This window comes from Crotalus tigris, unplaced genomic scaffold (genome assembly GCF_016545835.1).
Source record: "Crotalus tigris isolate CLP2741 ecotype Arizona unplaced genomic scaffold, ASM1654583v1 scf7180000018548.2558034, whole genome shotgun sequence".
Taxonomy (NCBI): Eukaryota; Metazoa; Chordata; class Lepidosauria; order Squamata; family Viperidae; genus Crotalus; species Crotalus tigris.
Window position 1 is genome coordinate 1,786,448 of NW_024097071.1, and position 23,627 is coordinate 1,810,074.

Below are 23,627 nucleotides of genomic sequence, written 5' to 3' on the forward strand. Positions count from 1 at the left end.
ATTGTGTTACCTTTTTACCTTTTGATCATGCTGCGGGTATACCAAATAGAAGGAAAAGAGTCTTTAAGATCTGATCTATAATTGCGATTCAAGTCCTTGCCGGCTAAAGAGCAGCGATAATTGCCCACAATCACACCATCTGGATTCAACATCGGTACCACTTTAAAAATAAAAGTGTCTCGGAGCAATTGGGCATTATCTGAATCCCCTAGAAGGTAATCCAGAAAGCCTTTCATCATCCATGAACTGTTTGTTTCACCAGGATGCACCCTTGCTGTCAAAATGACTGCTGACTTGCATTTTTCCTTATTAAAATCTTGCAAGGGATTAGTAATAGTTAAAACATAGACTATATTCCTAGCCAGAGAATGACATAATATACGTATTTTGCAGAATTTGGACCGCCGTGGGTCTCTGGCAATGGCTGACAAGTAGTCTTGCAGGTTGCTGTAAGTGTATGGATAGCAGTGGGCAAAATAGCAAGTATCCCTGTCATGTGGAAACTGGAAAGTCCATGTCAAGGAAAAATATTGGTGCCCATCATGGCTGAAATTGTTTTTATAATACTTGATTTGATCTCCTGTCCTTTGCCATCCCACTTTGTGGATCTTTGCTTCTGCTTCTGAATATAATAATGGACGCATGCCACGATTATACAAGCTTGTTGGCTTGGTGAAGTTGACAATGGTGAATCGGTAAGGCATTCCTGCTTGGGTGTTGGTAACCTGAAAGTAGTACCATTGGGTGTGCTTATTTGTGTAGAGATCAGTACGCAGCGTCAACTGATATTCAAAATCATTACTAGCAAGGGAAAAAGGAGAAAAACATTTTAATATAAATTATTCATAGGATGTCAAACTATTGTTGAATAAATTATTCATATTTCCTTCATGTCTATTAATATCAAATATTTTCTTAAAGCCAAATTTATTTGATATTTTATTTACAGGTCCCATTGTCAATTATTTGTATCAACTTTGAATGGAACTTTTTTACGGACCTATTTTAACATTTAATAATAAACATGTATACTGAGTTACAAACAAACTGAATGGTATTAAGGGTGATGAGGTAGAGAGATCCAAACCTCATTCTGGCACAAAATTAATTTAGTAATCTGGGACTCATTGCAATGTTAATAGCCTAATTTACTCCAGAGTTATCAGGATAAACAGGAAAAGAAAAATCAGGTTTCCTGTCTTGAATTTACTAGAAGTAAAACAGACTATAGATATAAAACCATACATAAGCGTGCACTAAATTTCCCAGGAATGGCATTTTAAATTTGAGTATATAACAGATCTCTAGAGATTGTTTTAATATAAGGATTTGAATACATGTGGAAATCCGGGGCAGATATTATTTTAACAGTGTACTTGAAAAATAACAGCTTTTAATTTGGTACCCTCCAAATGTGGTGGTTTACAGATCTACATGGTTCTATACAGAGAGCCAGTTTGATCTAGTGACTAAGGTGCGAGGCTAGAAAACAAGTGACTGTGAGTGCAAGTCCTGCCTTAGCCATGAAAGCCAGTTGGATGACCTTGGGCTAGTCACTATCTCTCAGACCAACCCACCTCACAAGGTTGTTGTGGGGAAAATGGGAGGAGGAAAATGCATTGGATATATTCACTGCTTTGGGTTGTTTGTAAAAATAATAAATATGGGATACAAATATATAAGTAAAAATCTAGAATTCCCAGCCCAGGCATATAGGATGAACATCAATTTAGTGAAAGGAAAAATAAAGACATAAACCCTATATTTAAAACATCCAGGTGAATATTTGTAATTCATGAGTAATGATCAGCCCTCACTAGCCCTGTCTTGATCTATAATTCAATCTCCAAGATCCCCTCCACACGCAATCTGAGATCAAGGCCTCACAACATTGTGGAGCTTGTAAAGTTGAGTCAATTATCTCCACAAATGAATATGTTTGGCTCTCAAACTTCATTAATATATTTAGCTCTCATGCTATGATGTCAGTCTCAAAATGTTCCTCTAGGACGGTGGGTAGAGTAGCTTCCCAATAATAGGAATTCCCACCTCATTCTACTGCCCATCTCTAGGATTCTCTCCTTCTTCAAGAAGCCCAGGGCCTAAAGTGTCTTGACTCCTCCTATCCTTTATTACTGAATGGAGAAATAACTGTCACTCCCACAGCAACGGTTCTTTTTTTCTAGTGTAAAGCCAATTGTAGTGAGGTGAACAGCAAAGGGATAGCATGTGTTGCTTACAGCTTTTAACAAATCCAGCTGGCTGGCTGGAGGGAGCATCAGTAGATGTGAGTGAACAATGAGATAAATGTCAAGTACTACAGGGAATTGAAAAAGGTGAGTGAGGCTGACATCTGTGTGGAAGAAATTATGTGTACATATATAAGTTTCTCTCCATACCCAGACAAGCTACAATGGGAGGTTTTATTACTTTATTGTACAAAGATAATGGCTCACAAACTTGAACACTCAGATTCCGGTAGTGATGCAAACTATACACAAATATTTGTGTTATACATTACTAGTTCAGAATTGGTTATAAATTCAAATGATATTCCTTCTTTCCTCTAAGATGCTAAGTATGTCAAATATAAATATGTATGTTCCTGCTCCTGCTGTAGATTGGAATATTTCTTCAAGAAAACATGGAGGATGCCTGATTTAGTTTCTTTCTTTTTTTTAGCCTCATACAAAGATTTTGGTAAGTAGGAGCAGCATTTCTGCCAGTCATAATTAATTGTACTTGAGAAAACAATATTATTTTCCTGAAAACCAGCTATTTGTCTTTGTCTTATAAAGCATATAAATAGACTGACTGATAGTTCTACCAAAGGAACTGACATTTTAATAGCTCAATAGATATACTGCTGCAGAAGAAAAATAATTTTTAAACTAAGGTGCTCATGATAAAGCCTAAAGTAATCAAATACAATTTATAAAATGGTTTGAGTTGAAACAGAGATAAGAGAATTTTGTGGAAGAAAGCTGATTGGACAATTACAAATGCAGTGAAAATGGAGGCAAGAAAAGTGAATGGGCCCATGTAGAAAGGAGAGGAGAAGAGATTGTGGAGATTAAGAAATGGAAAAAAGAATAAGAAAGGGAAACTGAATGTAGAAGAACATTAAAAGCAAGATGGATAGTATGAGGGCATGGAGCACAAAGTGACTGAAAAGATTCAAAAGGACAACCCTTTGTTTGAAACTGTGCCAGATGAGGTCTTAGAGAAGAAAAAAGATTGCTGATATTATTAATGGAGATGCAGTTTGGAGTCTAGTGGGGCTATTTGTGAATTGCTGCTGCTACCACTGCCAACATATTATTGCACATCAGCTGATTCCCAAAGCTCTTAAAAGGACTTCTCAGAATCTGACATCTGTGTTCGTCACTGGCAACCTCTTGGTTACTTCCAGGAAGACATTCAGTAAAGGGAGTAACGGTAGTCAAGGAATTAGTGGGGCAGTTCCTTGTACTCCAGAACTGGAAGCAAGAAGCAGAAGTGGATAAGAATTGTTTTTACAAGTCACTCAAAATCGAAGGTAATGGACTTGTTTGCGGGGAAGAGAAAATACAAAATTGAAGAGGGTCTGATGGCTGAATTGGAGTTTGTGGTGGATCAGACTGGGAGAAATGCTGATCTTATGTGGGGTAGTAGTAGAATTTCCCCCCTAGAATGATAATCCTGGGGAAATTTATTTTTTACATAAACAAGAGCAGTATATAGGGAGTGGGGAAGGTTGGGGGTGCTGTAATGGATTGCATGCTCATTTATGGATGACAGAAATGGGTCTGTATACTGACTTTGCCAAAGCAAAAACTGAATGAAATTCGAAGAGGGAAGAAATGGGGTGTCTGTCATTCTCTTAAACTGTTGGGAGAGTGAATGCAGAGAGAAAAGTGGAGAAAGAGGAGGGTGCAGCATAGCAGGTGTAAGAGGCGGAAGACACAAAATATGCCTGTCAAAACATAGAATATGAGCAGAAATTACAGTACTTCAGCTGGCTAGATCTTATGCCATGAAGGGCTATACAGAAAACCAGCACACCAGCTACCACAAATGATTGTGCATTTGTAACTGTACTAAATGTTGTTTTTTGTTTTTAATCTTCTGTTATTAATTTGGAAGCCATTTTGAATCTTCATAAATGGAACTGTGTATAAATTGATGTAATAAATACATAAATCCTGTACTTGGGCAGTATTTGTTAAATTACCATTGAAGATTATTTATTGTATGGCACATTCACATCACAGTTTGATTAAAAAGCACAAGAGATAAAAATATAAAATATGAAATAAAAAATCTAAAATACAGATAGTCCTCAACCTACGACCACAATTGAGCCCAAAATTTCTGTTATTAAGTGAGATATTTGTTAAATGAGTTTTGATCCATTTTACGATCTTTCTTTCCATAGTTAAGTGAATCACAATGATTAAAATACTAATATGGTTGTTAAGTGAATCTGGCTTCCCCATTGACTTTGCTTGACAGAAGGTCACAAAAGGTGATCACATGACCTTGGGACACAGCAACAGTCATAAGTATGAACCAGTTGCCAAACATCTGGATTTTGATCACGAGACCATGGGGATGCTACAACAGTCTTAAGTGTGAAAACCAGTCATAAGTCACTTTTTTCAGTGTTGTTGTAACTTTGAATGGTCACTAAATGAACTGTTGTAAGTTGAGGACTATCTGTACTATAAATATCCAGATTGCAGGTCTAATTTTTTTGCTTCATTTGTTGCTGCCAGGAAATCAACAAAGACCATATGTTTATATTGAAGAAAACATGAAATATAAATTTATTAATAATGACTATTTTCCTAAAAAGATGAATTGGAATTTGCATCTTACTTCATGCTGTCTAAATTCAAGGTCTACCAAGGACTGGCTTAATGCCACAGAAAATGGACTATTTTTCAAATTAAAAGAAAAATGGGAAGCAACTCACATTTTGACCACCTTTTGTAGATTTCCACTTTCAAATCGTGCTTCAAAGATCAAAGTATTATCCCAGTCATTCCATGATTGAGGAAGCACTTGCTTTGAAGGGAAACTTCCCCCTATTCGAGAATATCTAAAGCTGGGGTCCTTATCGGCTATTGAGAGGAACAGAATATAGTTAATTTTCAGTTGCAGATTATTGATAAAGAAACATTTTCTTTAATATATTTCAATGGCTATGAAAAGGTATTTGATTCAGTATTTTAGCAAGCAATAATTAATGCATTGCTTAACCAAGGCGTAGACATTGCTTACATAAACTTACTACAATCAATATATGAAAAACAAGATATATGCTTGGCAAATCAAGACAAGATGGAAAGACCTGCACATGGATTAGAGAACAAACGAAAGTATACAATATCATCAAGAGAGTAAAAGAATTGCAATGGAAATGGGTTGGTCACATAGCAAGAAGAACAGATGGCAGGTGGACCAAGACACATAGAATGGATTTTACTTGATAAAAAGCAACCACAAAAGAGACCTAAAACAAGATGGATCAACGACATCAACAAGTATTGAGGCTCAATTGGTATTTGAGTCTGTGACCGCTGAGGATGTTGACAGAGCGGTGGGAGCAATGAGCGCCTCCACTTGTTTATTGGACCCGTGTCCTTCCTGGCTGGTCTCGGCTGCCAAGGAGGTGACACGAGGCTGGCTCCAGGTGTTGATCAACGCTTCGTTGAGGGAGGGGTCTTTCCCACAATCCCTGAAGGAGGCGGTTGTGAGGCCCCTGCTCAAGAAGCCTACCCTGGACCCGGCTAATTTAAATAACTTCCGTCCAGTCTCCAATCTCCCCTTTGTGGGGAAGGTTGTAGAGAGAGTGGTGGCGCTCCAGTTCCGACGATCTCTGGATGAAGCAGATTATCTAGACCCTTTTCAATCTGGCTTCAGGCGCGGCTTCAGCACAGAAACCGCTTTGGTCGCGCTGAAGGATGATCTCTGGCAGGCCAGAGACAGGGGTTATTCCTCTGTCTTGGTGCTACTCGACCTCTCAGCGGCTTTTGATACCATCGATCATGGTATCCTTTTGCGACGACTTGAAGGGGTGGGAGTGGGAAGCACCATTTTACGGTGGTTCTCCTACCTCTCTGGCCGGTCACAATCGGTATTGGTGGGAGGGCAGAGGTCAACCCCGAGGCCCCTTGAATGCGGTGTGCCACAGGGATCGGTCCTCTCTCCCCTCCTATTTAACATCTATATGAAGCCGCTGAGTGAGATCATCAGACAGCACGGGGTGAAGTTTCATCAGTATGCTGATGATACCCAGTTATATATCTCCTCCCCGAGCTCTCTCAGTGAAGCGGCCGATGTGATGGGCCGTTGCCTCGAAGCCGTGAGGGTCTGGATGGGGGTTAACAGACTCAGGCTCAATCCTGACAAGACCGAGTGGCTTTGGATGTTGCCTCCCAAGGATCATGTCAACTGTCCAGTGTTGACTCTTGCGGGGGAAAATATACCCCCTTCGGAGCGGGTTCACAACTTGGGTGTCCTCCTTGATCCACAGCTGAATTTGAACATCAATTGACGGCTGTGGCGGGGAGGACCTTTGCACAAGTTTGCCTGTTGCACTAGTTGCGACCCTACCTGGACCGGGAGGCTCTCCTTACAGTCACTCACGCCCTTGTCACCTCACGTCTGGACTACTGCAACGCGCTCTACATGGGGCTACCCTTGAAAAGTATTCGGAGACTACAGTTGGTCCAGAATGCAGCCGCGCGAGTGATAGTGGGTGCTCCTCGATACACCCACGTTACACCTATCCTCCGTGAGCTGCACTGGTTGCCTATTGGTCTCCGGGTCCAATTCAAGGTGTTGGTCATTACCTTTAAAGCCCTATATGGCTCAGGGCCAAGCTGTTTGCGAGACCGCCTACTACCTCATAGTTCCCTATGTCCGGTTAGATCCCACAGGCTGTGCCTCCTTCAGGCCCCGTCGGCCAAGCAGTGCCATTTGGCGGGGCCGCAGAGGAGGGCCTTCTCTGTGATGGTGCCCACGCTTTGGAACCAGCTCCCCCAGGAGATTAGGACCGCTCTCACCCTGTTGGTCTTCCGTAAGCTACTTAAGACCTGGCTTTTCCGGCAGGCCTGGGGTTTATAAAACCTGACCCCTGGATGACTGTCTTTGTACTGTTTGTTTGTTATGTTTTATGTGTTTTTTATTGTTAGCCGCCCAGAGTCCTTCGGGAGTGGGGTGGCTTATAAATTTTAAAAATAAATAAATAAATAAATAAATAAATTGGTAAAAGAAAGTTGAGGACCGTATTGGTTGGAAATATGCAGAAGAGGCCTTCATCCTGCAGTGGATAAGCAATGGCTAAAATAATAATGAAATGAATCTGATATCTGATTCATTTATATAAATATAATATACATACACACTATATATAGTATACGTAAGTATATGTATTTCTTTCTCTCTGTGTGTGCATATGAAGCAGAGATAATTTTCAAATGATTGTGCTAAATTATATCTTTCTAGTTCTCAGTCTTCAGGTATATGATTAAAACTTTGATAGGGATATTTCAAATATATCCCCACAAAGTATATGAGAAACTCTCTCATCATACTTGATTTATGTGTGCAGGAACTAAAACAGTTTGAACCCTTCCTTCCCTCAACATCATCTGGATGTGTAGCTCAACTTCTACAATTCTTAGCAATGGATATATTGTCTGGATAACGTTGAACTGAAGTACATACTGTTGAGAGCACTTAATTGTTAGAAAATATTTACCACTTTACAGAATGCTTGATGACTTAAGATGGATCCAGTATTTATTCTCCTTTTAAGTTCTGCACACCTTTCTGGGATTACAGTATATCAAAAGTTTTCAGATTGAATAATTGTGGTTAAAGACAATAACAATTTAGTACCTGAAGATTCTCACGGCAGTTGTGCTATACACAATAAAATGTATACTATTCTGTAAATCTAAGCTATTACAGTATAAAACAAGATAAACAACCAAACTGAAATTAAAAAGAACTGAATTGCAAATGAGCCAAATGAAAGAGGCAATAAAGTCTCATTTGTACAAAAACAAAAAAGAACTTAAAATTCCACATACAAAAAGATTTACAAAAAAGTTAAAAAGATTATAATACCAATTCCTTCAGAGAAAGTGATTTGACTGAAAATGTTGGAAGGTTTTAGAGCTAATTATTTTTATTCAGTGTGTTGTTAAGTCTAAGTGCAGTATAAGGCAGAGCAATGTAATAAAACACTGTAAGCCAGCATCAGCAATAAGGCGCTATAGTTATTAATATAAGAAACTTCCTAATACTGGCACAATGTTAATATCATATTATTTGGAATAATGACAAGAAAAGTCTTCTAGATTAATAAAGGTCTTGCAAGGAAAAAAAAGAACTTTAAGAAATCCTGCTCTAGACATAACAGTAATTCAATGGGCAGTAGAAGATAGACAGGAAAAGCTAAGGTGATTTTTCACTTCATTCAATAGAAAATGTGTTGGAATATTCATGAACAGGAAGAGTCATGTGGTAACTCAGTCAGCCAATGTGAAGAAAGTGCTACTGAGTCTGTGCAAAAAGAGTATTGAGTTAGGAGCTGGATTTCCAGTCTCAAGGTTTTGTCTCTGGTCTGTCTCTGTAAGAAGACTTCATTGAGTTTTGTTGCTGTAAAGAAGAATGGTATTGTAAATATTTTTATATAAATATAAAGTTATTTGAATCAGCTAAATGCAGTCAACTCTGAGAGCTTCTGATTTATTTTTCACCAATAGAGAAATTTAAAATTCTCTAACAGGTTATGGGCCCAGAGCTTACTAAGGACTGCATTGTAATTTAAAGCTGGAAGAAATTGCCTGTGTTTAGAAAGTATAAGAACAAGGCAGAATTAGCAGAATGGCTGCAATGGAATTTAAGGAAAGATGTGTGCCTCATTTAGGCCAGAAGAATTACATTATGTGGGCTGCAAAAATGGAATGTTTGCTGAAAGCAAAAGAGCTGTGGTATATTGTTGAAAATCCACCACAAGTATTTGCAGCTGCAGATCAGAAAAGCCATGATCAAGCAATGGCTTATCTCATCTTGAATTTAGGTGATGAACAATTTCTAAATATTGCAAATTTAAAGACTGCAAAGGAGATTTGGTTGAAGTTGAGAGCTGTGCACGTGAATGTTTCTGCATGCAATATAGTGCAATTGTCAAGAAAACTTTACAGGGCCTGTTTGCAACCAGGTGAATCTGTGGAACAGCATTTAAATAAAATGAAAAGTTTATTTTTGGACTTAGAACAATGTGGGATTAAATTCCCTGAGTCCCAGAAGGTTTTATTGGTGTTGAACAGTTTAGATAAAACCTGGGACAAAGTTTCTGCAATATTTGAGTGCAAAGAAGAGCAAGACTTAAAGTTTGAGGCTTTAAAGGCATGTTTGCTTAATGAAGAAGAAAAACGCCATTTTAGAAGCAGCCACGAGGAGGAGAAATTCCTGAGGAGGGGATCCAGACTGCAAGTCTCCAGAGCAGAAGAAACAAGCAGATCGGACCCGGACCAAATTGCAACAAAAGAGAGATTTTGCAAGCAGAGAGTTTTGCAAGAAAAGAATTGCTACATTTGTGGAGTGAGCACACATTTGCAAAGGAACTGTTTGCAAAGGAACTGTTTGCAAAGGAACAATTTGCAGCAAAGGACATTTGTGCATGAAAAAAGGACTGCTTTGCAAAAGGAACATTTTGGTGTTGCAAAAGTTTGCTATAGTAACAACAGAGACAAGTGGCTAATAGATAGTGGAGTAGGTCAAACAATTGTTAACGACTCTGAAATTCTTTTGCAGGTTTGTTCCAGTAGCACAAGAAGCTGTGGCTTTGGCAAATGGCCAGAAAGCAAAAGTCATTGGAAAAGGCGATGTAAAAATTCCATATTTGGAATCAAAGTTTACCAATGTGCTTTGTGTATCTGAGATGGAACATAATTTGTTAAGTGTGTCTAATTTAGACAAACAAAATTTTGAGGTCATTTTTGTAAATGGGAAATGTCTCATCAAAAGGAATGGGAATATTTGTGCAGAAGGCATAAAGGAAGATAATCTATATGTATTGCAGGGACAAAAGGTTCAATGTTCCCATATATTTAAGAATGTTACAGAGCATGATTCATGTGTTCCTCCATTAATAATACTACATTTGCCATTCTATATGGGAGAAAGCCATCACTGGCACATTTGAGAATTTTTGGAAGTACTGCATGGGTACATATTCCTAAAGCAATCAGAAGAAAGGGACAGCAAAAGGCAAGAAAGCTCAGGTTTGTGGGCTATGAGCCAGGGTCAAAAGGATATCGCTTTAGCAATGGAAGTAAAAGAATTATAATTTCAAGGTCTGCTAATTTTGCAGAACAAAATTGGGACAGAATTAATGCAAATTCTGGGTATGTATCACTTAATGATGGTGATCTGTTTAGTGACAATAACTCATCTAATGATGAAAAAATTATTATTGAAGATGTCAATGTTCAGGGAGGAGAGGCTGAACAAGACATGAAGCCAGAAGGACTTGAGACACAGGAGCAGTTAATACCACGTAGGTCAGAGCGATGTAATAAAGGAATTCCGCCTGACAGGTATTCTGCCAGCAAGGTAAAGGTTTGCAATGTGTGGTATGAGCCAAGAAGTTATAAAGAGGTGTTGGCATTACCAAAAGCTGAACAAGAAAGATGGAAGGAGGCCAGGGATAAAGAGATGAAATCCATGGGAGATCATGAAGTATTTAAATCAGTGACTTTGCCACAGGGAACTAAAGCTGTGGGTTGTAAGTGGGTATATAAGAAAAAGGTATTGCCAAATAATGATGTACAGTATAAGGCCAGGTTAGTGGCACAAGGTTTTTCACGATTAAAGAATGTTATAAGTCAATAGGCCTGTTATGAAGGGAGGAGTGTTGGAATATTCATGAACAGGAAGAGTCATGTGGTAACTCAGTCAGCCAATGTGAAGAAAGTGCTACTGAGTCTGTGCAAAAAGAGTATTGAGTTAGGAGCTGGATTTCCAGTCTCAAGGTTTTGTCTCTGGTCTGTCTCTGTAAGAAGACTTCATTGAGTTATGTTGCTGTAAAGAAGAATGGTATTGTAAATATTTTTATATAAATATAAAGTTATTTGAATCAGCTAAATGCAGTCAACTGTAAGAGCTTCTGATTTATTTTTCACCAATAGAGAAATTTAAAATTCTCTAACAAAATGCAATTTTCCTTTCCAAGCCAAGTGCTTAAAAAGAAAATATTTGAATGATTAAAGCAGAATCTGGTTGTTTATCAAACTGATTAGCATCCTTAGCCATTATTTTATAAGGCATATCTTCACCACTACTCTTTTATTTTTTTATCCTTCAAAAGTCTAAAAGTTAAAATCATTTCATTGAAGCAATAAGAACGATGATAGAAAGGTAGATGTAGCCAAGAGACATAAGAAAGCACTATCCTGGTGATGCTTAAAAATGTGAAGGGGGAAAGGGAGGGAGGGGAGGGAAGGAAAGGGAATGGAGCCACAGTTCTGATTAGATTAAATTCTTAAGGAGATAACAGGGTATGAATTATCTTCAAAAACACTGATCCTATTACTTGGCACAATAAAACTTTTAAAAAAATAATAATCTATTACATTAACTAAAAGGATAACCAAAGAAAAGAACCAACACTGGCAGAAAGAAAATTAATTTATTAAAGTGATATACTTCAAAAGAATTGTGGGATGGATTATGGAAAATGCTATGAATTGTACATTTAGTATTACAAAGATTGTGGTGCTAAAAATTTAAGATTCTATTTTTACAAAACTGGAATTCTAGAGCAGTGGTTCTCAACCTTCCTAATGCCGCGACCCCTTAATACAGTTCCTCATGTTGTGGTGACCCCCAACCCCCCCCATCCAGCTGGCCGGGGGGTATCAAAACTTGACCAAAAAAAAAAAAGGAAAAAATGGGAAAGTATAGGTAGTCCTCAACTTATAACAATTCGCTTAGTGACTGTTTGAAGTTACAACAGCACTGAAAAAGCGAATTATGATCATTTTTCACACTTATGATTGTTGCAGCATCCCCAGAGTCATGTGATTTACATTCGGATGCTTGACAACTGATTCATACTTATGACTTTCACAGTGTCCCAGGGTCACGTGATCAATGGCCAGGGGACGTGGCCAGCTGATCACTCAGGTTGCAGAGTGCCTGTGGGGGGAGAATCTGTGGGTCTCTGGGGTGAGTGCCTGCCTTCCTTCCCTCCCTTTTCTCCCCTTGTCCCTTCCTTCTTTTCTTCTTTTTCTTCACTTCCCTCTTAGTCTCTTCCTCTTTCCCTCCCTCTCTCCCATTGTCCCTTCCTTCTTTCCTTCCTTTCCTTCACCTCCTTCTTAGTCTCTTCCTCCTTCCCTCCCTCCCATTGTCCCTTCTTTCCTTCCTTTCCTTCACCTCCTTCTTAGTCTCTTCCTCCTTCCCTCTCTCTTTCCCATTGTCCCTTCCTTCTTTCCTTCCTTTCCTTCACCTCCTTCTTAGTCTCTTCCTCTTTCCTCCCTCTCTCCCGTTGTCCCTTCCTTCCTTCTTTCCTTCCTTTCCTTCACCTCCCTTAGTCTCTTCCGCCTTCCCTCCCTTTCCCATTGTCCCTTCCTTCTTTCCTTCCTTTCCTTCACCTCCTTCTTAGTCTCCTCTTCCTTCCCTCCCTCTCTCCCATTGTCCCTTCCTTCCTTCCTTCCTTCCTTCCTTCCTTCCTTCCTTCCTTCCTTCCTTCCTTTCCTTCCTTCCCTCTTTGTCCCTTCCTTCCTTCCCTCCCTTCCATTGTCCCTTCCTTCCCTCTCTCATTGTCCCTTCCTTCCCTCCCTCTTCGTCCCTTCCTTCCTCCCCTCTTCCGTGCCCAGGAAGGGATAAGGGGAGGGAGACAGGCTGCCAGAGGTAGAGGAGAGCTCCGCCCAGCTCACTTGCTCAGCTTCACCAGAAAACAAGTCTCTTGCTAAATTAGCAGAAGCCCCAGGATTGCCGGGCTACAGCTGATTCATGCTTCTGCTAAATTAGCAAGCTAGCAAAGCTCGAGCAAGTTTGCTGGGCAGGAGCCAAGGAGAGCTGCTACAGCTGACTTGCTTCTTGGCTGCTCTGCAAAAGCGCAGATCAGCTGTAGAGGTTCGCCCCGATCCTGGACAAGAGGGAAGAAAGGAAGGGTGGAAGGGACAAGGGGAAAGAGGGAGTGGAGGAGGGACAAAGAGGGAGACGGAAGAAAGGAAGGAAGGAAGGAGAGATTGAAGGGGAAGGGATGGAGATGGAAGGAAGGAAGGAAGATTGAAGGGGAAAGGAAGGAGATGGAGAAGAAAGGAGATTGAAGGGGGGAGGCGCTGCCAAGGATGCACAAGCAGCTCCGCACAATTGCCTGGGGAGGGGGAAGGCTCTGGCGGAGAGCCTGGTGGAGAGCCAAGCGACGGCACTTCTGGGGCCTCGGAAGTCGCGCGGATGATCCGTGCGCCTCGGAGCCGCCGGCCGCCCTCTCACACCCGCCAACCTGGAGCCCCCCATCTTCATCCCGGCACCTCTTGCCCTCTCCCAGCTGCCCCCCGGGACTTGCCCGCCCCTCCAGCCATCGCAGCGGCGGGGTTGCGGGAGCCCCTTTCCATGCCGCGCAGCCCATCACATGCGCGAGGGGTTTGGCCGGAGCACCAGCTCCTGCTCGGAAGGCGCTGCTTCTCCCCTCCTGGCCCGGCTGCCTGGCCTCCGACACACATGTGGGCATCGCCACCGCCTCACCCTCTTTCCCGCCCCCTGGCTGCTTCCGAGGCCCAGAGCCCAGCAAGCCGGGAAGGAGCCGCTCCTGCCCAGCAGCCCCACGGCCGCACTGGGCGGCAGAAGGCCGAGGTGGCCTTTGACTGTGAGGGGGGCGGGCTGGGTGGCGCGGGGGAGACTCCCACACGGTGCAGAGGGCGGCCAGGGGTGGAGCGCGGCTGGGCAACCAGGAGGAATGGAGACCGGCTCGGCGCTGCAGCTCAGCTCAGCCAGCAGCGGTTTTCTTGCCCTTCTCCTCTCCTTCCTCCTGCTGCCCCCAAAGCGGCTCGGGCAGGAACCAGGAGGAAGAGGGGTGCCTGGGGAGAGCAGCCGGTCTGGCGGAGGGGCTGGCAGGCCTCACAGTACCAGCCCCCACCGCAGCTCCATTGATGGACGGAGGACCAGGCCCGGCAGCATGGGGGCTGCGGGGACTGGCAGTGGTGGCCGCTGCTGCATCATCATCGGGGGTCCCCGCCGCCCCCATGCTGTCCAGCCTGGTCCTCCGTCCATCAATGGAGCTACGGTGGGGGCTGGTGCCGTGCAGCCCGCCAGCCCGGCTGCTCCCCCCCAGGCATCGCTCTTCCTCCTGGTGGCCGCCCGAGCCGCCTTGGGGGCAGCACAAGGAAGAAGGGGAGGAGAAGGGCGAGAAAACCGCTGCCGCCGTCCCCACTGCCCGGCCTCACCCTCCTCCCATCTGATAGAGCCGCAGTGGGGGCTGGTGCCATGCGGCCCGCCAGCCCTTCGTCCAGCCTGGCTGCTCCCCCCCAGGCACCCTTCTTGCCCCGGCGCCCACCCAAGCCGCCTTGGGGGCAGTAGGAGGAAGAAGGGGAGGAGGAAAAGGATGGCAAGGAAGCTCCTACCTTTGCTGCATCTCCTTCTTCCTTTCCGGCAGCCTGGACTCTGGCGCGCCTTCCTGGCCAGCTTCCCCAGGCGGCTCCAAGGCCACGAGGCCCTGGCCGCGCTTCTCCCAGGGGGTGGGGCACCCGGGCGCAGGGCCAATCAGGAGCCCTGCAGGAGATAAGTCTGCCTGAGAGAGAGAGAGAAGGGAAGCGAAAGTGCCTCTCTGTCTCTGCAAATGGCGGAGTGGTGTCTTGGTTCCTAAGATCATCGGAAATATGTGTTTTCTGATGGTCTTAGGCGACCCCTGTGAAACGGTCTTTCGACCCCCAAAAGGGGTCGCGACCCACAGGTTCTAGAGCTTTTTTTTTGTCTTAGAATTTGCATATAGAATTCCATTTTAAAACTACTTTGTACAATAAAATGTAAATAATTAAGTTATATGTGTGTTCTCAATAAAATCTTGTCAGACCTTCATCTGCTAAATACACAACAGCACCTTCCCCTGGATCTGGACATGGAGGTTCGATCTCTAAACCTGTGGGATTGTAGAGAAGCTCTGGATGAGATGGAATCCATTCTGCAAAGAAAAAGAAAGAAAATAGCTTTAAAATAATGCGTTAAAAAACAAAAACATATTTTAAGGTGCAAAGGAGAAGAATACTGCCTATAAGATGATTAGCTTTTTTAAAATGAAAAAAAGATATATTGATGACCCTTCATTTTATCTTTTCAAAAACATAAACTAAATTGATCAATTACTAGCATTGCCAGTAATCCAAACACAAGCTGTCAACACTGAAATCTGTGTAGTACCCTGCTAATTTATTATTTCTCTTCTGTAGTAATCACCTATACTGTACTTGGAATCCAAAGAACTAATATGTATAATTCTGCAACTACAACCTTCTTTTATTTACTTCCTATTATGGTTTCATGATTACTTTAATCTGTACTTTATAAGTAGCTTTAATATATTTTAATCAATTATTTTAATTATATTCCCATTCAGAATTTTTAATAGAATCTATAGAAATTTTTAAAACCACAACAAAATATAATTATATATTGAAACTTGGGTAAAATTTTATACAGTACATGTACATTTGTTATATTTTCTTTTTCCTTTAAACTTTTTGTTTTATTAAATACCACTTTTTAAACCAGCAAATGTCCAACTGTAATAACAACAGCAGCAGCAGCAGCAACAACAACAATAATAATGTTGGAAGGGACCCTGGAGGTCTTCCAGTCCAACCCCTGTTCAGGCAAGAAACCCTATACCATTTCAGACAAAAGTCTGTGTTTCTACTTGTGCTACAAAAATGGAAATATACCTTACAAAGTGAGCAACAGAATTTTACTGAGCAGCTACAATAAAATTCTTGTTAGGTAAGATTCTTTCTTATATTGTTAACTAGTTATACAGTAACATCAATGATAACACTTCATTAGAAATAGGAAGACAACATTTGTAAAAATAATTATAGGAACCAGGTGAGCAGCATGGTGGCCTAATGGTGAAGATGCTTGCCTCCCACTTGGAAGGTTGAGAGTTCAATCCTAGATAGCAGCCGATGATTCTCTCAGGGCGCAAAGAGAAAATATCTGCTGCGAACTTCACATAGGCACCAGGAAATGCTCAGCTCCATTCAGCTGCACTGACTTTACCCAGAATCAAGGGTTTACAGAGTCATAAAAAGAAAAAAAAATAGGAACAAGGTAACCAGTTAAGAAATCAAGTGTGCATTAGCAAGTCCCTGTATTTGTATTGGTAGAATAGTTTATCGAGCCAGATGAGCCTTTAAACTGAGTGACTTCATTACAATAAAAATATGTTAACATAAAAACTGGTATACATTCTTCCTATGTTGTATGTGGGGGTTGCCACAATTGGTAGGTTTATATAGCCTACCTTCAAGTTATTCAATTTTATTTAAATAGTAGAAGACTGCTTTTGCCAGAAGGTGTCATCACAGGAACTCAAGACTTTATTAGAAAAAAAAACCCTGCACAATTCTTTGGGCTAAGGTCCTATACAACCTAGAGCAAATAGAAATTTCTTTCCAACACAATTTCTAGTGAGTAGATGGATACTTCCATATTGTTTAGTTGGCTTTGCCATTAATTTCTTCAATGTAGAAAAATTCTCTATCTATAGTCCTGAAATTTCCTGATGTTCACAATCAAAATACTCAACAGGTTCTGGCCCTTCTTAGCTTCTCAAGCTCAGTTGTCAAGGTTGGCTAAAAGCTACTATCTATTCTTGAATTTGGCCTATAATCATAACAAAAATGGAGATTCACAAAAGCAGACAAGTCTTCAAAATAAAAGGGCAGGATTGTCATCTCAAGAGTGTTAAATTAATTTTGATTTTTCCCACTTGCTGTATCTGAAATTAAAGCCTTCTACCTGAGATGATAAAGCTAAAATCATGGCATTACATTCTATATATTCATATCTCAGTCACCCTTTGGAGCAAATGCTTCACTCTTAAGAAAGTCCTCAGAGCAAGGAAATTAAGGTTGGTGACCACAGAAAATGCTCGTGTCATCATAAAGTCTCTGCTGTTATCTACTGCAGTGCTTTAAACCCATCCGCATGTCTAACTTCAATGTTTCAAACTACCGTTGGAATTAATTCCAAGAAATGTCAAGTTGATCAAATCACAGAGCAATATCACATTCATGAAGATATAATTGGATTATCCAAACAAGCACAATTGCAATCCTATCCTCTTCCAACTAGTATGGAACTGTAACTGAGGATGGGATTGCTCTATTAAAGAAAAAGATATACAATTTTTGAGAATCTTTAGGCTTGATGTTGTTGAATAGTCAATTGTTAAAACTATTCATTTTCTTTAATACGCATTTGTTTACGTTTAAATTTGAAAGCCGAATTAACTGCATCAATGAAAAGTGTTGAATCAAGGAAAAATATTTAAGTGGTTGAAGCAAATCAGAAAGTACTTTATTGGAAATAATATTTCTTTGTGAAAAATGTCACATTAGAAAAGGCTAAAATATTATTTACCAATATGCTTAATTTTTTCTCTGATAACTTCATACTGATGTGGCCAGCGTACTAAGTGCAGATCTCCTGCAGGAGAAAGCCCATATAAATCTCGTGGTTCACGAAGTCGTGGTACCCATTTTCCAGAGTTATATTCCAATAAAATCTGTGTTGTCCGTGGCAAAAGTTGATCACAAAAAGAATCTGTAAGACAAATGTGTGCATGTGTTGATCACTGATCAGTTTTGACCTTGATGCTTCAATAGCTTTCCCTCTGAAATCATGGATGGTAAATTTAAACAAATGCCCCCATTTTCTGAAGTACATATTTTTCAAAGAATTGTGTTCTCACACTTAACCCAACCCTTAATAAATAGGTTTATTAATAAGTAGAAATAAATTGATCTGACTAATGGAATTTAAAATAAATTCTTAAAACTTAAGTGCCCCCAAATCACTTCCTCCATATTCAGATCCAACAAAAGAAGTAAATTATTCACTGTGATTTTGTGGCAGATCATATCTGATTTTTAGGCAGTAATAAATACTTCTTTTGTTAGTTTTAAGACTTTTTGATCCTGGAATTATAATACTCAAACAAATCAAGAATCTTGTCATCTCTATATTCCAAATAAAAATATTATTTATGACTGTGGTATACTGCAAGTTTTGCAAAAGCTGCAAATTAGCCCAAAATGGCAACAGAAACTGTTCCACAAAACAAATTTATTTTATAAGATTTAGCTTTGAGTGAAGGGTTAGACATGTATATGGTATCATTGAGTTTTATGAGGATATATTTGAAAGAATCCATAGTTTGGTTATAATTGCAGTGGCAGTGGAAAATAAAGATTTGCAACATTTTGAATCAATATAACTAGGAGAAAATATTCTGCGATGTAATATGAATAAATGAATGAGAATAAGATCTAATGCAGAATTTTGAACTATTATTTGGAACATTCAAAGACCCAAACAAAAGTAGTTCTGAATGTGGAAAAAAAATAGAATTAATTTCTGATGGAAATTAAATCAAAACTGAAGTGTGGAAAAGAAATCTAAGTTAGGAACCATGACCAGATTGAATGGAATTAAAAATGATAAACTGAAATGATAGAATGTTGGAAAGAGCATTTTGGAAGGGACGGGGGGGGGGGAGGTGCTGCAAGCCATTTTTTCATTTTTTAGCAAGTCACTGAGAAATGTAGTAATATGTAGTTGTTGCAAGGAATAAATGTTTGCTGAATAAAATAGAACAAGCTTCTGCTCACAGTCCACTGGAAATTAGATTTGTCAGAAAAATCAAAACAGTAAGTTAATGCAATAGGAACAATATACTTAACAAGTATAAATAACAAAATAAGAACAGATAGATTCAGGAGCAAACGGAAGCTAAATGAATATATAATTAGTATGAAATAATTATGCTGAGATAGTTGGGTCATAAAGAGAGAATAAACCAAGTTGGAAAACAAATATTTACAGAGTTAATGAATTAAGAGAAGGGGACAACCAATTTAATCATTAAATGGGGCTGATGAGTTCCTGAAAAACTGAGAAGGAAGAAATTTAAAGAAGAAAAGGCAATGCATGAAGAAGAGGATGGACACAGTCAAAGCAAGAATACTTTGTAAGGCTTGAAAGATATGGGTAGACAGTGAATATTATTGTGTAAACTAGAATTAATTATATTTTCTTATCATCTTGTGGCTTTAACATATGTGGATTATACTTTCTTAATTCCTTTTTCAGGCTACCAGTTAAAATTCCAGTACGATGGGCGTATAGATATGTATTCAAGTATGTTATTTATTAGTATAAGAGATAATTCATTAACAAAAAAAGTGAACACAATTTCTTCAGATGTGTTCCAATATATTTAGAAGGCATTATGTATGCCAACCTTTTGCTACAGCTACATGGCAATTCATTTTTAATGTTACCCATATGTATCCTCAGTTCACAAGAAATAGAACTATTCAGACCTGCGACAAATGCACACTGCTCAAGATCTTCTGTTACGTATGGGATAAAAGAATCCTCATCCTAAAATACAAATAAAATAAAAGAGAAAACGTGATTCTTGCAAAATGAAAATTAACGATTTGGTAAAAATAACTATTAATAGGAAATTCATGCTTAATTTTTAATTTTGCAGGACAAAACTAAAAGAAATAATGAGGTGAAAAGAAAAAATAGATCCTGGGCTTTGGAATAAAATACAGAAAATATGCATATTATTAGGCATCCTGAATTATCAGGATGATCTGTCCTACAGCATCAAATAGGGTGAGTGTGCTTCTCTTAAATGTTGTCATCTGGTGGGATCTCAGACAGGCGTTTTTCATGATAGCCCCAACCCTTTTGAAAAATCTCCCCTTTGAGATTCAGAGGAGTCCCACCTTATTAGTTTTCTGGAGAACAATAAAGATTTAGTTCTTTACCCAGGCATTGGGCTAGGATGGAAGTGAGACCAGCAAATATAAATATAAATGTAAAGTTGTTTGGCTGCTGTGGCATATAAGTATGTTGTGGGACTCTTATAGAAATGTATTGCTATATTAGCTATATCTATTGAGTGTCATTGTGAGCTGCCTGGGATTATCATGTACAAGATGATCATATAAGTTTCCTAAATAAATAAATACAGGTTAATCCCAGTGTAATTTGGTAAAGACCACAGCATGGATTGCTAGAGATCAAAGCAGAGAGTAATACTTAAGTCAAACTATTCACATCTTTTAGTTGTATACAACAGATTACAATTCCTATCACAGTAGTCTGAGTATCTCACAGGGGGAAGAACTGTAATTCAACACATCTTATATTATTTGATAAGGCAAGATTATTGTGAATAAAGATTTCTGCCTCTGAGGTACTATATTTGAGACTTCCTACACATAGATTTTGCCCGTCTGGTACAAAGAGCTGAGAGGACTTGTTGAGGTTACCTTCGTAGATGTCAGGAGGCTGTAGGTCTGGAGGTAGATCTTTTCAGTGCCAGCTCCTTCATCTGCAACATTTTATCACTTGGGTTGAAGAAGACTATTGACATTATGGCCCACTAATGGGCTATAAAAATGATTCTTCTTGTATAGTATTTGGAAAAGAAGATTTCAAGTAAGTGCTCAGGTCTGGTTTGGTAAGGCAGTGGTCCCCAACCCCCAGTCCGTAGACCAGTACCAGGCTGCGGCATGCCAGCAACCATCTGCACAAACAAGCAAAGCCCCATCCATGGGATGTAGGCAGCACACAAAACCGTGCACTCTCCAGTCTGTGGAAAAACCTTTCTCCACGGAACCAGTCCCTGGTGCCGAAAAATTTGGGGACTTCTGTGCTAAAGAATTTTTATAAATTTGTATTGTGATTATGAGATCATTGCTTTATTATTTTGTTGTTTCTATTAGATAGTGAGCTACCTTAAGTCTTGGACAGAGGTGGCATAAAAATGATGGAAATAAAGAAGTAAAATGAATAGATTCTATTTTCTGCTAAAGTTATTAAGCACAAGGAAATGTGTTAATTATTTATGGAAAACTATTCTGTATTTGGATATGTGGCATTTGGATAAGAGAATGTGTACAAATATAATAGTTTCAATGCAATACATTTCTGTAAGAAGCAATGCAATTTTGGGCTTAGCAGGTTTGGCTTTTATAAACTGCACATTTTTTAAAAAAATATTGGATGTAAAAAATGTAATGCGGAGAAAATACTGCACAGATAATGCAAGGAAGTGCATACTGTATATTTAAATAATTGTTATGGTATCTACTGCCCAGACAAATACAATTTAAATGCATATGAGGAAATATACAAGTAGGAGAGGAATAGTTATCTACTGTATGTTCCCTTTGACAAATAAATGGACTATATAGCTTAGAATCAGCTATGTTTGAAGTGCATACAAGCCCAGTTATTAATTAATTAAATGTTAGAAGAATATAAAAAACTGAAAGTTTAAACATACTGAGTTGTAATTTTCACTGGTTAACTGTTCTATGTATTGCTTGTCCTTATTTGAATCTTCGGACATAATCTTCTGAAACCAGGCCCTTTATTTTTCCTCCACAGACTGAAACATAATCAAAATTATTATATGAACACTGCAAATACACAACCATCTTTGTTAATATTTCTAAAAATGCATTAGTCAAGCTATTGAAAGCTTTCAGTATAGTATAACATTTTAAAAACACAAATAAAATTATTAAAAATCAATGATTAAAATTGCAGTTTAAAAAAGCAACAATTAAAATACCATTGAAACAGACTACCATAATTAAAAGCACTACATATCTGATGAAGTTCTAGAAAATTAAAAAGCTCTAGGCTGAAACAATAATTCAACAGGTGCTGAAACAGACACTTCTGGAAACAGTATTCCTTATCTTGGAGTATCTATTTAAAGTGACCCATCCCTGAGTAGGCACCTGAGACATTGGGAGCAGGGCCTTATTCTACGATCTCAGGACTTACAGTAAATAGGAAAACATGCCACAGATGTTCTTCCACATAGTACAGCCCCAACATGTAATCATACTGGAAGAAAACTGGGAACCAATAAATAAAATATGTACTGTCATTACCATGATAACACACCATTTCATTTGGTATTCTAGCTGTCTTATTTTGTATCAACATAAATATTTTGTACACATATCCAGATAGCTCCATGAATTATCTTGTAATATCCTTAATAGTAATCTGCAATACTCCCCTACCAAAAATATTAATAATTTTCAATCACTTTTTGGGTGTTGATAATAATTTAAACTATAGTCTCAATTCTATCTCAAAACAATATATGTTTTCCCCGAACACATGTAATATTCTCACTTTATTTAAATATTTCACTATCACTATATTAATGGGTTTATAAGAGGAAAGCATGAATATCTCTCTACATTTTTCATTTATTAAATTCTGAGGCCTCATTTGACTGTAATGTTTTAATTATAATTTATCTTTACCTTTATGTTTACCTTTTTGTCACCTTGCCATTTTTACCCTTTTTTTGCTTTCTTATGTTAATGTTTTAAATAATTTGTAAACTGCTCAGAGTTGCTGGGAGTCAGCCAGCGTATACAGGTAATAAATTATTATTATTTTATGCCATGTGGGATGTACAAAAATGTATCCATAAAAACAGAAAAGTATGACACAGTGATTGCCTCTTCCATACCACTTTTGCTGTCTGATAAAATTTCTTAAAATCTGCTATATAATGCTTTAAAAACTTAACCTTTAAATATATTTGTAAAGAAAAAGCTAGTAATTTCCATTGCCTTCCAGTAATGTTATCCTTCCACAGCAAAACATAAATCAAGAATAATGATCCATTGAAGGTGCAACTGACTAGAAAGTCTAAGGACCCAGGGCTGCCAGTCTTGTGGTGGCCTCATATATTTATATTGGTTGAGGATGAGATAAGGACACTGTCATAAAGACAAGACAGAAAAAAAAAGTTGTTGTGCTGATGTAGGCACAGTTGGGAAAAGGCCCTGTGACAGCTAAGTCCAACAGAGTCTTTGATAGTTTAAAGATGGGCTTTGCTTAAGCTATAGTTGGAAGGCAGGCAGAGAAGCATCTGAGAAAGGTGGGTACTTTTTAAAAGAGCATTCCTGCTCTAAAGAGCTGTGTTATTCAGCCTAAAATACATGACTGTATCTGTGGGCAACTATTCTTCCAGAAAAAAAATATTTTGGCACAAAGATGGGTATATAATTCTCACATCTGAAATATAATCTTTAGTTTAATTTAGCTTGTGGTAGCTGATTCAAGCTAAAAAGTCAACATAGATTGCAAATCTCTTCCTAGTACATATTAAAACAGGGGTCTTCAAACTTGCCCCTTTTATGATTTGTGGACTTCAACTACTAGAATTCCTCAGCCAGGCACGCTGGCTGAAGAATTCTGGTAGTTGAAGTCCACAAGTCATAAAAGGGCCAAATTTGAAGACCCCTGCATTAAAATATTATGTGCAGCCTTGTTGCTCTCTGAGC

At 39.2% G+C, this 23,627-nt stretch overlaps 1 protein-coding gene across 9 annotated transcripts in view; it reads right to left on the bottom strand.

Annotated features, from left to right (window-relative positions):
• AGBL3 (ATP/GTP binding protein like 3) overlaps positions 1-23,627 on the bottom strand; it is a 51,491-nt gene that overhangs the window by 25,945 nt on the left and 1,919 nt on the right. For 8 of the 9 annotated variants that reach the window (XM_039354123.1, XM_039354125.1, XM_039354127.1 and 5 more), the window contains 6 exons: positions 21,593-21,697; positions 19,608-19,668; positions 17,644-17,826; positions 15,080-15,187; positions 4,958-5,105; positions 19-801 (listed from right to left, as the gene is read on the bottom strand). In XM_039354123.1, the coding sequence (XP_039210057.1) occupies positions 19-801; positions 4,958-5,105; positions 15,080-15,187; positions 17,644-17,826; positions 19,608-19,668; positions 21,593-21,658 (1,349 nt within the window). In that variant the 5' untranslated portion in view covers positions 21,659-21,697. The other variant, XM_039354126.1, reaches the window with a different exon arrangement.